This window comes from Corapipo altera, unplaced genomic scaffold (genome assembly GCF_003945725.1).
Source record: "Corapipo altera isolate COAL_440 unplaced genomic scaffold, ASM394572v1 61286, whole genome shotgun sequence".
NCBI classification, from domain to species: domain Eukaryota; kingdom Metazoa; phylum Chordata; class Aves; order Passeriformes; family Pipridae; genus Corapipo; species Corapipo altera.
Genome location: NW_020884907.1, coordinates 6598059 through 6611897, shown reverse-complemented (window position 1 = coordinate 6611897; position 13839 = coordinate 6598059). Strand labels below are relative to the sequence as shown.

At 38.0% G+C, this 13839-nt stretch overlaps 1 protein-coding gene across 1 annotated transcript in view; it reads left to right on the top strand.

Moving 5' to 3' along the window:
• Window positions 1–13839, top strand: part of SMC2 (structural maintenance of chromosomes 2) — a 21469-nt gene extending 7630 nt beyond the window's left edge. Inside the window, exons 11-25 of the mRNA XM_027652630.1 lie at window positions 385–544; window positions 2456–2573; window positions 3290–3428; window positions 3677–3796; window positions 4110–4314; window positions 4883–5018; window positions 5979–6103; window positions 6632–6825; window positions 7130–7273; window positions 7520–7714; window positions 8624–8824; window positions 9638–9754; window positions 11052–11212; window positions 12429–12576; window positions 13489–13839. Coding sequence (XP_027508431.1) covers window positions 385–544; window positions 2456–2573; window positions 3290–3428; window positions 3677–3796; window positions 4110–4314; window positions 4883–5018; window positions 5979–6103; window positions 6632–6825; window positions 7130–7273; window positions 7520–7714; window positions 8624–8824; window positions 9638–9754; window positions 11052–11212; window positions 12429–12576; window positions 13489–13701 — 2376 coding nt within the window. The 3' untranslated portion in view covers window positions 13702–13839. The remainder of the gene's footprint in view (window positions 1–384; window positions 545–2455; window positions 2574–3289; window positions 3429–3676; window positions 3797–4109; window positions 4315–4882; window positions 5019–5978; window positions 6104–6631; window positions 6826–7129; window positions 7274–7519; window positions 7715–8623; window positions 8825–9637; window positions 9755–11051; window positions 11213–12428; window positions 12577–13488) is intronic.

Genomic DNA, 13839 nt, shown 5'->3' with positions numbered 1-13839 from the left:
GTCTCAAGATAGGAGACCTCTGCTGGGATAGTTCTAGCAGTGGAATTTAAATTTTCAAAGTCAAAAGTGTAGCTTCCTTGTCTCAATTCAGGAAAAATTCCTCTGTAGAAAGTAATAAGAAAGGACTAGCTGTATCCCAGATTAATTTGCTTTGTTTCTTCTCAGGATCTATTTATGTGCTAATTTTACCACAGCTAAATACAGGATTTACGTTATTATTTCCAAATAACCTGTACCATTATTTTCAAAAGCCAAGGGTTCTTTTTGGCATATCTGCAACCAGTGGAAAACTTTACAAATTTTTTAGTGCAAGCGTTCTAAATCTGCACCTGCAAGATTGTCTTTGAAGATCTGCTTCCATACATATTTGCTTACTCCTTACAGGCTCAAATGAAGTTGAATTATGCACGGAAAGAAATAAAGACAAGAGAAACTGAAGTTAAAAAGATCGATAAAGGCTACACGAAAGACCAGAAAGCATTTGAAGCAGTTGAAAAAATGAAAAAAACCCTGGAGAATCAAATGAAGGAGCTGAACTATGCAGGTCTGTACGGACTTCTGGTGTGTAATTTTGAGGGAATCTGAAAAGTAGTACAGAATTGTCGTGAGTTGACCTTGACTGGATGCTGGATACCCATTAAAGCTGCTCTATCAATCCCCCTCCTCAACTAGACAGAGGAGAGAATATATAGCAAAAGGCTTGTGGGTTGACATAAGGACTGGGGGAGATCCCTTGGCAATTACTGTCACAAGCAAAACAGACTTGATTTGGGGAAATCAATTTAACCTAATTTCCCGGGTTCTATTTCATTCCTGAGTTTCTGTACCTCCTCTCTGTGAGCATTACAGGGGGACAGGGAATGGGGGTTGCAGTCAGTTTATCATATTTTGTCCCTGCTACTCCCTCCTCCTCAGCGGGAGGATTCACACCCTTTCCCTGCTCCACTTTGGGGACACTCCCATGGGAAAACTTCTCCAACTTGAATCATTCTCATGGACCAGTTCTTCACAAAGAAGACTCCGCATGGGTCCCTCCCATGAGGTGCAATCCTTCAGGAACAGACCGCTCCAGCATGGGACCCCCTGGGGTCACAAGTCCTGCCAGCAAACCTGCTCCACTGTGGGCTTTCCTTGGGGTCATGGCCTCCTTCAGGCATCCACCTGCTCCAGTGTGGGGTTCCCCAGAGGCTGCAGATGGATTCACTCCGCCATGAACCTCTGTGGGCTGTAGCAGGACAACCTGCTTCACCATGGTCTGCACCATGGGCTACAGGGGAATCTCAGGTCTGGCACTTGGAGCACTTCCTCCCTGTCCTTCACTGGTCTTGGTGTCTTCAGGGCTGTTCCTCTCACATATTCTCACTCTTCTCTCTGGCTGCTGCAGATTGATTTGGGTCTTTTTCCCCTTCTATAATATGTTATCTCAGAGGTGCTACCGCCACTAGTGATGGTCTTGGCCTTGGCCAGCAGTGAATCCGTCTTGGATCTGGCTGGTGAACACAGAAGAGAAGGAAAATAAAAGCATTTAACTCTCTGCTTCCCATCAGGAATCAGGAGGCAACATCCAACCATTTCCTGAGAAGCAGGACCTCAGTATGCATAGGTGCTCTTTTGAAAGACAAAGGCTTTAGTAATGGATGCTCCCTCCCCCCTTCCTTTCTCTTAACTTTTACTGCTGAGCACACCTTTATATACTATGGAATATCCCTTGGATCCCATATCCTGGCTATGTCCTCTCCGAGCCTCTTGCCCACCTCCAGCCTACTGGCTTTTGGAAGAGGGGTTGGAGTGACAGCCAGCACCACTCAGCAAAGGCCAAAACACTGGTGTTATACCAGCTACTACTTTCTGCTAGAAATACAAAGTACAGCTTTATGTGGCTGCTGTGGGAAATATTAACTCCATCCCACTCAGACCCAATGCAGGAGGGAAATGAAAAACCAAGTATTCTGTTTTCATGCACAAAGAAATTTCTCTGGTCGAAGCTCTGCAAACTCTTACCTTCCGCAGAAAGTAGCTTAAAATAATTTGATTTTATAAACTTTAGGCCAAGCGTTTTCAAGTTGGATGGAAAATTTAAATTCTAGCAAAAATTTACGTGAATAAAGTGACCAGTGTCCCTCTTCACTCCTGGTTTTTCTCACTTAAAAGACTTAAAGTTTGTTTCTCATGCCAGGTAAAGTATGTTCCAGACACTACTCAAAACTCAGCTGATATTCCAAAATACCATTTAGAGAAGCACATTACACTTTAAACATTTTTTTTTTTTTTGCATGTTTGGTATTGTGATGGTGTTAATTTGCCTAAACTGAAAATTTACAAAGAACTTTAGAAAGTCTTTGAATTAAATATTCACTACATATGTGTAGATTAAACAGTGTAGGTTACCAGTTTTTAAGCTGACAGATTTTCTGTACTCTGGATGTATGCCTACTGCCTGTGTTCAACTCTGAAGAAGAGAAAGAAGCAACCCTTCCAGCAAAGAAAAAGGCATTGACTTCTGATAACAGCCGGCTGAGAGAATTGTATGAAGGTTTAATGGCAAAGTTTCCACATCTACAGTTTGAGTACAAGTAAGATCTCTGCATGATCCTGAACATTATGTGGAAGTGCTTTTTGGGGCCTTTTGTGCATGGCTCGTGGGACTTAGCAGATAATTCCACCAATGGCTTAGATGTTGCTTTCCTGTTAGTGCCAGTGAATAATGACTGTCTTACCTGCGCACCAAAGTGAAGGGGGAGGCGGGGCGGAAAGTCAGGAAATGTTATGATCTTACCAAAGTCACTAGAACTTAGAAGTTTTGTCTGATGGTTAACTTCAGTAGCTAAAGCCATAGAATCCAAGGGTCTAAACTGCAAAAATGTGTAATCCTTACTTCCAGAGTCCTGCCCATGGACCTCTGTGGAGGTCAGCGTTGCCACCTGTCTCCACTAATCAAATACCTGTATCCCAAGGTTTATGTGTTTATGTAATAGTCAGGATGAACATACTCCCATAGCTGTGATAATAAGAGAACCTATTGGAAAAATCAGTTGAAAACTGTGTGAACAAATCATAGTAAAATCAGGAAGAGCATTTATTTAATGACTACATAACTAACTCCTCATTGGCAAATCTCTTGCCCTGAATTATTTAATTTAATCAGTTTCTGTGTGTTTGGTTTTCTTTTCTAATAGAATTTAGAATTTCCTACACAAGTATAATAAGCATCACAAGTTTTAAATATAATATTTTTTAAGATGTGTGGGAGAAAACCAACATGATTATTATAATTTATATTTATTTTCAGACATCCAGAAAAAAATTGGAATCCAAGCCATGTGAAAGGCCTTGTTGTGACTCTTATAATTGTGAAAGATCTATCCAAAGCAAAAGCCCTGGAGGCAGTGGCTGGAGGGAAACTCTATAATGTTATTGTGAACACAGAGGTAAATTTATTGCATTAGTACAAGAACTCTGGATTTTGAGATGTGGTTTTGTGATTCAGGGCTGGCAAGCATGTGTATTGTTACTGAATGCTTAAGAGGGGGTTTGGACCACCTACATGTTTGAATTGGGTCAAGAGTGTCATGCATAGTTAGTGGCAACAATGTATTCTTTTTCGAATGCCCTGTTGTCTGTCTTTACAAAATCAGTTGTGTATTCAGTTATGCTTTGTAACTCTTTTTCATTTGAGGTGACTGGCAAAAAGCTTTTAGAAAAGGGTGAACTAAAGCATCGATACACCATCATTCCACTAAACAAAATTTCAGCCAGGTGTGTTCCACCAGAGATCGTCAAATTGGCCCAAAGCTTGGTATGTGGATAATACACTATTTACACTATATTGCTTGTGTCCTGTTTTCATTTTGTTTCTGTGTTGAAAACATGAGCTTCTTAATGGTTTTACTAATAAGAATTTTTATTTTGAGAGCATATTGACTTTTTTTCTTTTATATCCTTTCAGCTATGCAATTTTTAAATGGGTATTAATTATTTCACTAGTAACTGAAATAGTTTTAAAGTGTAGTGGTGCTTTTAGAAAGTGTTTTTATCAAAAAAAGACAAAAATTGAGTTTGAAAATTCTTATAACTTGAGGCATACTAACTGGATTCCATTTTGTTTCTAGGTTGGTCATGATAACTTGCATTTAGCCCTTGCTGCAGTTGCATATGAATCTGAACTGCAGAAGGCAATGGAATATGTCTTTGGGACAACACTGATCTGTAATAGCATGGATAATGCTAAGAAAGTGACCTTTGACAAAAGGATAATGACAAGAAGTGTTACTCTTGATGGAGATGTGTTTGACCCCCAAGGCACTCTGCATGGAGGCAATTGCTGGTTTTATTCCTATATTAATATCGTGTATCTGTTGATGTGTTTACTGCTCTCCATGCTTTTTATAAAAATGAACAGTAACTTTTTGTGTAGACTCATACTGGGAATGATATCATCTGTTTAAACTAAGATTGTCTTGAGCCGAAATAATAATAATTAGATTAAGAAAAAATAATGGAAAACTATTTGCATAAAGTAATTTAGATTTTAAATATTTAAATCCTGGTTGTGTAATCCTCTTGGAAGGAGAAGTGCTTTATATTCAAGCACTTTTTTAAGTAATTCATAATGGATTTGAGATAAGTCCATAGATTATGAAAAGTTAGTTCTTTGCACAAGACATGCATGTGTGGTATTCAAAGCCTGCAGAACTAAGTTTTGTAACAGAGGAGACAGTTTTTCTCCATGAGAACTCCTTACTTTAGCCTAGCTGACATATCTGTTTTGCAACTAAATAAATCACCAACCTGCATCATTAACATTTAGAATTTGCTATTACCAGTGGTGAATCCACTAGTCTAATTCCTATTAGCCTGGCTTTTTATTTTTTTCACTGAACAGGTGCGCCCTCACAGGCTGTACCAATATTATCTAAACTTCAAGAAATGAAAGATATTGAAGCAGAACTCAAGACAAAGGAATCTGAACTTGAGGCTGTAGAGAATGAGTTGGCAAGCTTGAAGAAGGTTGCTGAAAAGTAAGGTTTTCACTGTAAAATGTGTATCATTTCTCTTATGTGACTGAGTAAATTTAATATAAAGAAGTGTTTTGGGAGGCCATAGGGCGTGTTGAGATTGGAGAAATACGGAGAAAATTATTCCCTTTCTCCCTCCTTCCGCAGTTTAATTTGTAAGTTCAACAATCAAAAGGAAATTTAGCTTATAGATAACATATGTAAGAAAACTTAGTTTTGAGTAATACAGGGGAAAAAAAGGTATATGTTGATGTCTACTTTAAATCACTTGCAGTTTTCTAAAGTCATGAAGTCCACTGAAGAATGGATCTGTTCAACCATAGTAACAGCCATACAGAATTCCAGTTTGTGATATCTCTTACTTTTCTTGCAAGAAAATGTAAAGATGCTAAAAAGGAGTATTACTGTTTAATGATTTAAATTATGTAATTTTAAATATATTTGATTTTCAGCTACTCAGTTACTGAACATCTTTTTAAAAGATCAAATAGAAAAATGTATTAGTTCTGCAGAATGCCATGAGAAGGTAGTGTTGCATACTATGCTATCTACCAGCTGGATTTATTTTTAAAAAGTGTTTTGAGTTGAAGTAGACTTCCAGAAATATAGCCAAAAGGAAAAAAAGGACTTCTGCTTTTAGATATTTTTTCTTTAATGTTTCAGCCTAGCATCTGTCATAATGCTGGTTTCAAAAACAGTGATCTCTGAATTGCAGTTGTTTTTGATATGTCTGATTGGGGCTACATAGCAGGAGTTACATATACGATAACTTGCATATCTACAAACCTCACAATTGCTATTATAGCAATGAAATCAGACTTTTATTCATTTAAGTGTATTTGTCCTACTGTCATCACTATATCTCACATTAGAATGGGAATATAAGTATTTATCCACTTCAGCTTTGGAAGGGAGATGCTGTGTACCCATCAATACAGGAGTGTGTCACTGCTGTCTTCAAAGGTACCGTCAACTGAAGCAGCAATGGGAGATGAAGTCTGAGGAAGCAGAGCTGCTGCAAAAGAAGCTCCATCAAAGTGCTTATCACAAACAAGAGGAAGAGCTGCTTGCCCTGAAGAAAACCATTGGTGACAAATATGTTCTTACTCTTTTAATTGAAAATCAGTTGCTGAGAGTGAGATGGATATCAAGCTGTTTGAATTTGCTTAGTAAGAAAGTGTTGAAAAGACATAGTGGAAAAATGTAAAAAGCACAAAATGCAGCAACCAGTAAAGCATAAAGACAAAAATGGACAGAAGCGATACATATCTAGACATAGTATTCTAGGAGTAAGGTATCTTGTTAGGTAGCCATCTGATTAATTACTTCTTGATCATGTGATTTGGCATATGCTTGTCCCTGTAAAAAAAAAAAAAAAAAGGGCATGTTTTCATTAATTTTAATTGCTGGTTGTCTGTTTGGTTCCTACCAAGAACTGGTAACAACAGCACACTGTCTTAGGATAATTAGTGAAATATCTGACTTCAGTAACTAGCAAGTTTACAACAACTTTTTTTCTGTTGGGGGCAAAGACAGATTTATTTCAGTTGGAGTTTAGGATGTAAATTTAAAGATGAAAACAGTGCCCACTCTCACTACTGTACTTCTTGATTCAGCGGAGTGTGAAGAGATGTTAAACAAAACTGAAGAGCGCAAAAAGAAAGCAGAAGACAAATACAGGGAATTAGAGAAAAAAATGAAAAATGCAGAAGCAGAATGTATAGAGAAACGAAAAAATGCTGAGCAGGCATTAGCTGTTGCCAAGAAAAACGCAGACGTTTCAAGCAAAAAAATAAAAGATATGCAACAGGTAAAACTTCACTTTTGTTGACAGTTTTCTCAATAATAAAGTGGTTGCAGAAATCAGAAAGTTTGATTCTCCTGAGGTTTTAATATTGTCAGTTCTGAGACTTAATATACTACTCTGTAGTCACTGACATAGGAATTGCTGAGGTTTTTTGTTTGTGGGTTTTGGTTTGGGTTTTTTTTGGTGAGATTGTTCCCTTGCTGAAGAACGGGTGCTATTAATTTTCTACAGCATTTACTACATCAAACTGAATCTTAATTCTTTCCATTTAAATATATCTGCCATAAATTGGAAAACATCTCTTCAGGAAGTCCAAGCTTTGGTTCTGGAACTTGAAGAGCTGAAACAAGAACAGGCTTCCTGTGAACATCAGATAGCAGCTGCAGAGGAAGCAATCAAATCCTACAAGGAGCAAATTGATGCTATGGCAGCTGAGGTTGCCAAGACAGAGGTAAACGTGAATACGGTGTTTCATTATCCATTTTGATGTTACTGAAGGTGTGATCCCCTAAAGCTCACACTATAATGTATATTTTGCTCTTCAGATTTGCTTACCAGCACTCAATCCGCCCAGGTAGTTATTTTTTTACTTGGTTTTCACATGTGAATTTTTTCTACTTGCTGTGTCTGTTCTAGTAAGGGTCTAACACCAGCCTTTATAAGAGGCTAATAAACACCTGTTTGATTTGCTTTTCAGGAATCTGTAGAGAAATTGCAGAAGGAGCTGGCCAAGGAAAAGGAAGTAATTGCGTTACATGATAATGCAATTAAAGAAAAATCTGCAGAGATGCTAAAATACAGAGAACAAAATAATGAATTACATATTAAGATTAAAGAATTAGAACATGAAATCATCAAATGTCAACAAGAGGCTGCTGCTGCTGCTGCCAAGGTATTTCAGAATTGTACTTTTCTTTCCATCTTGTGGCCAGGAGTGGTTACTTCCCTTGCCACGTGCAAAAGAACTTTTTCTTAAGCACTATCATATTTGCAGTCCTTGATGTAAAAAGTTTTATCCCAGGAAGAGGGAGTGAAAATTGTACATTGTAACAGAGCTTATCTGTAGGGACTAACAGAGAATAGATCACAGTGAGAAGGTGATCACTAAGAACAATCTAACTGTATGGACAAATTAGGTAACTAATTACAGAGGGCAATTCCAGGATTTAGTGACATTATTGTAGTCGAGATGTAGAGAAAAAAGTGTTTCAATTAAGTAAGATATATATGAAAGCTACCTTAAAATCTTGGTTTGTGTGCAGTCAAGGAAATTACCTGAAACAATGTAAAGATATGTGTTGAGAGAATCTTAGATGATGCAGGACATATTGCTGCAGGCCTGTTTGCACAATCCAGCCTGCGTGCTGGACGGTGGGGATCTGTGTCCTTGAGCAGCAGATGTGAAAAAGCTGCACAGAGGTAAACAAGAGAAGAGGATGTTATCCAGGGTGTGAGAAACCTGAAGAGGGGAGGGCCTGAAAAGGTCAGAGTGCGTGCCTTGGCTAGGAGAGGGAATAAAGTTATAGCTCGAGCGTGTGAACCCTGTAGGACCCTTGATAATGTGTGTATTTTTTGGAATAAAGCAGAGCATTGACTGTACCTCCATGAGGATGTGTCTTTGACTCTGGAACTCCTTTTTGCATCTTCTCGTTTTAGATATGCACCTGTGCTGCATTGGGATAGAAGAATTAATGTTGTAGAGTAATTTTAGCATGGTGATTTTTTTTTTCTGTTTTCTTATTTTATTCTTGCCATTTGAGAAGGGTTTGGGGAAGGCCTCAACATATCTTCTTGTTTACAGATGAACAAAATGCTGATAGAGCACAAGTGGATAGCTTCAGAAAGACCATTCTTTTGTCAGCCAAACACATCCTATGATTTCAAAAGTGGCAATCCTAAAGAAGCATTTCAAAGGCTGCAGAAATTGCAGGAGCGTATAGACAAGCTGGGAAAGAATGTGGATGCGGGAACTATGAACTTGCTCTCTGACACAGAGGAGAGGGTAAACATTTCTGTACTTTAACCTAAAAAGATTGCGTAGGTTGGGTATAGGTTATGCACATATATATAATGTAGCTTTGTTTTCATATGCTCTATTTCTGAATACACGAAAAACTAGACCTTCATGAGATAGCAGGAAATCTTTTGCTGGATCTTTTATACTAATCTTACATTTTTGAACTGTTCAGTTGCACACCAGTTTTATAGGTTATTCATAGTCTTGACTTTGGATGCTAAAAGGAATTATTTTATTACTTCCTATCCCAGTCCATCCTAAGCTGCAGTGTTAGGCAAGCTCTGTGGTATCTATTAGAGTATCTGAGAACTATATACTGTCATAAAAGTTGCAGATCAAAAAATTATTCATCTTCAAGCATGATAGCTTGAAGGTGTTCCAGAGTTATCTCAAACTAATCTGTATCTTCAGGCTATTCCAGGATGGTCTCAAAACTGCCCACTGACTCACACTTCAAATTTTCTGGTACTGTTTCCTCCTATCGGCCTCCAGAAGCATGCTTTCTTCTATGGAAAAGCAAATTACAATTAACGAAACACAATTAACTTGGAAGTGCAATTTTCAAAGTTATGTTGGCCTTCCCCTTTGCTGATTGTTGAAAATTCTGATGCTTTAATTTGCAAATAATATCCCCAGATTTACCTCCTTCATACAGCTAAATGAATACACTGGATTTCAATCTCATGTTTAATGGTTATTTCGTAGTTAAAAAATGACATGGTAAAGCTGTAAGAGTGGCACAAAATTTATTTTAGCACAAAGTTCATTAAAATCAATATTTTCTTCTCATTTCTTTAGTACCATGACTTAATGAAGAAAAAAAGAGTTGTAGAGACTGACAAGTCCAAAATTCTTGCAGTTATTGAAGAGCTTGACCAGAAGAAAAATGAAACTTTAGATATTGCTTGGAAAAAGGTATGAAACTTGAAATCTGGTTTTCACATTTTAGCAGAACATCAGATTTGGTTTAGATTACTGTTTTGTGTATTTCCATGGAGAAAAAGTCTCTTTTCAGAACTAATGTCCCTTGCCTAGTATTTAAATTACAAAACAACCACTTCATTTCTCCTGTTTAATCTCACTTTTGAGAATAAGACATTCTCTGAGAATTGTAATGATCCAGTTAAACCTGCAAAACTACTTTACCATTCTCTTTTAATGCCCACAAAAATTTAAGGTAAGTTACACTACTGGCCTGCTGAAATACAGGGATTTCTTTTTTTTTTTTTTTTTTTTATCTTAAAGCAATATTTCATCAGAGTTAAAATCTTCTGGTTCCCTGTAGCCCCCTACAATGTGGGGCTGTGGACCTGGGGTGCTGTTCCAGTTGCTGATAGGATACTTAATATTGGGTTAGAGCAACATCTGATTTATGTTTCTGTTACCTAAGCACTCTGCCTTCTTACTAGTTCTCTCATATAATGAACTACAAAAAAGTATAAAATTTTCTCTTTCTGCATGGGAAGCTTTTGACACATTCTTTTCCACTGTACCAGGAGAACTTGTACTTTTTGGCCTTTGAGAAAATCAGTTTTATCTAAGATTGAATTACACACAGACAAAGTATTGGTTTTAATTATTACTGCCTGTACTCAATATATCACTGACAAAATGGTGCCTTTTCATTTCAAAAATCTTGTTTGGGAAAAATTGGTGAACTCTATTCCAAAGCATCATGGGTGGTGGAATAAGTGCGTTTACAGATACATTCCTTAACCTTGGAAGTTTTAATCTGCATTTACAAAGTTGCATCTCATCCAATACCTGGGCATTGCTTAAGCAAACCTGGGAAGAATAAGAGTGGGGAGGATGCTAGCATGTACCTCTTACATGGTGATTATACTTTTACTAGTCCTTTAATTAACTGGGAGAAATCACAGTTTACCAGTTTATAAAACTATGTTAAGGCATAACTGTTTCCCTGGCTGACAGCATAAAGAAGCCTTCCCATACTTCTGTCATTTGATCCTTCTACAATGCTTAGTGTGAGGTGTCATATATCCTTTGGTGTTGCTTCTCTTTTCAGTACAGAAAAAATAAGATTCTGTATGCTAGTATTTTCTCACTATCCTGTATCTCCTAATCTTCGAGACATGAGTTATTGGGTTAAACTGGGCAAGATGTCTTGACCTTTTTGAAGCTTTTACCATTTTTGCTCTTTGGGCTCTTGATTCAAAGCACATTCATACATCTTCTGTGGTCTGACTTCCAGGTGAATGCAGACTTTGGTTCGATTTTCTCAACACTCCTGCCAGGAGCCAAAGCTATGCTGGTAGCTACTAAAACCAACAATGTCTTGGATGGTATGGAGTTCAAAGTTGCCTTAGGAAACACCTGGAAGGAAAACTTAACAGAACTTAGTGGAGGACAAAGGTTGGTGAATATATTTGTTTTCTGTTGTGGTTGTGTATATAATTGATACATCTAACTAATTATAGTTCTGAAAAGCAAAAAAATTATTCTTTTCCCTTGTCAAGTTAGGGACTCTTCCTCCTCCCAAACTGACTCAGTATTGGAAGCACTATTCATTCTGACTTAGAACAATGCATTACTTGACATAAAATAACAAACAAGATTTTACTCCATGAAGAAGTGACAAAACAAATGAGTTGAGTAGTGAGAAAACTACAGTTAACTCTAGGTAATACTGATGTAGTGTTGAATTAAGTGCTCCTCTCTTTGAACTGTAATCTTAAAAATCAGTATAGACAAGATTTACCCCAGTATAAAAGTAGTGTCGTGGCAACAGTTTTCATCTCCAGTGACTACAGCTACTGTGTAGGGTTTGTGCTGCTTTGCAAGGAAAAAAAATCTAACAAATTGAAAAGCAGAAACAGAATTTTGGAAGAGGTGAGACAGATACAGAACTTTCTAAGGACAGAACACTTCAAAAACTGTACACTGAAAAACATCTTTGCAAAACTCAGAGTTGAAAATAGACAGAGCAACAGCATAATTTTAAATATTGTCACGCAACTAACCTGATCTTTCGATAAAAGAGTAAGTAACGTTTGACATTTCTGGCAGAATACTTCACATTTTTAAATGGGAAGCTGTCATTCCATCGAGAAAGCATTTTAGAATCATGGAATTGTTTAGGTTGGAAAAGCTCTCTAAGATCATAAGGTCCAACTATTAACTTAACACTGCCAGGCTGACCACTAAGCCATGTCCCTAAGCACCACATCCATACATCTTCAAAATCCCTCCACGGATGATGACTCAATCACTTCCTTGCACAGCCTGTTCCAATGCTTGGTAACCACTTCAGTGAAGAAATTTTTCCCAGTATCAAATCTACACCTCCCCTGGTGCAGCTTGAGGCCATTTCCACTTATTCTGTCACTTGTTTCCTGGGAGAAGACACCAACCCCCCACCTGGCTACAACCTCCTTTCAGGTAGTTGTAGAGGGCAATAAGGTCTCCCCTGAGCCTCCTTTTCTCCAGGCTTAACAACCCCACTACCTGCTCCTCACAGGACTTGTGCTCCTGCCCCTTCATCACCTTCACTGCCTTTCAACAATTGCTTTCATAAGCCAAAGCCTTTCAGACAAGAGAGTAAATCATAACTTTCTTTTCTCAATCCTAGATCATTGGTGGCCTTATCCTTGATTTTAGCCATGCTCCTCTTCAGGCCTGCCCCAGTGTACATCTTGGATGAAGTCGATGCAGCCCTTGATCTCTCTCATACCCAAAATATTGGGATGATGCTTCAAACTCATTTCAGACGCTCCCAGGTATGATCTTGAAACTATTGTGGTCATAGAATGGTTTGGGTTGGAAGGGACCTTGAAGATCATCTAGTTCAACCCCCCTGCCATGGGCCCAGACAGCTTCCACCGGACCAGATTGCTCAGAGCTCCCTTATTTTCAGAGGCAGTCTGCCACTGAGGACTCTGAGCTGTTCTGTTCACCTGTTTTATTCCAGGAATGTGTGTTGCATTTCTGAGTTGTTTCAACTGGAAGTTACACTGATGATATGGCAATGGTGAAACCTAAACTTTTTAATGTAAGCTGTTGCTGCAGTGGTTAGAAGACAGGTAGTAATAGGAAAGATTTTTGATCAGTTTCAGGCATGATCCAAATCCTGAATTCTTTTTTCCTAGAGTTCTTTAACCTGAGGTAAAAAATATTTCATGCTGACCTTAGTAAAATAAGCCAGGCACTAGTGGAAAGAATCTCTGTATCACTGTGACCTATACATGAAAAAAAAGGTAGTACATGTCTCTATTTGGTGTTAAGACCTTTTCAAATTATCAGAGAAAGGAGAGGAACATTTGTTACCGGCATTGTAAAATGATTTGAACAGCATCTTTTGACTATGAAAGATCCTGCATTCTTACAAAATTAGTGGCAACATTTTTTTCCCAGTGTCTGATGCACCATAAATGGGTATCCAGGGTTGTGGACTGTATCCCAGGCCAAGTACTGGGATAGGGACAGGGATGTATGTTACTAGCTGCAGAAAATGTCTGGTCTGTGGGTTTGCGGGGCCTTGGTTACATTTAGAATATTCTCTTAAGAATTACCACCAAGTTTCTAGCCAAATAAAGTAAAAGGACTTCTCTCTTTAGAGGCCTTTTCCATTGTTGCTTAAAGTCTTTATTTGGATGGCAGCATTTACTTCAAGCTTTTCTGTTTTCTTTTAGTTTATTGTGGTGTCCTTGAAGGATGGAATGTTCAGCAACGCAAATGTCCTCTATAAGACCAGGTTTTTGGATGGAGTATCCACTATCACAAGATACGGTCAGTTTCAAAGAAGACCTGTTACGTTTCCTAACAAGAAAACCAAGAGAACATGTAGGAACTCTGAGACACCACCAGCAAAACGGAGAAACGATGACCTTCAATTGGTGGTATGAGCTCCGTGAGTGTTTTATCTTACTTTGAAAAGGTTTTTTAAAAAGTTCTTTTAAAATTTTAAACATCAAAATTTTAACATTCCTTAGTGTCTTAACTGCACTGTTTTTAATAAAGCTGTCTGTACTATAAGCTAAGCT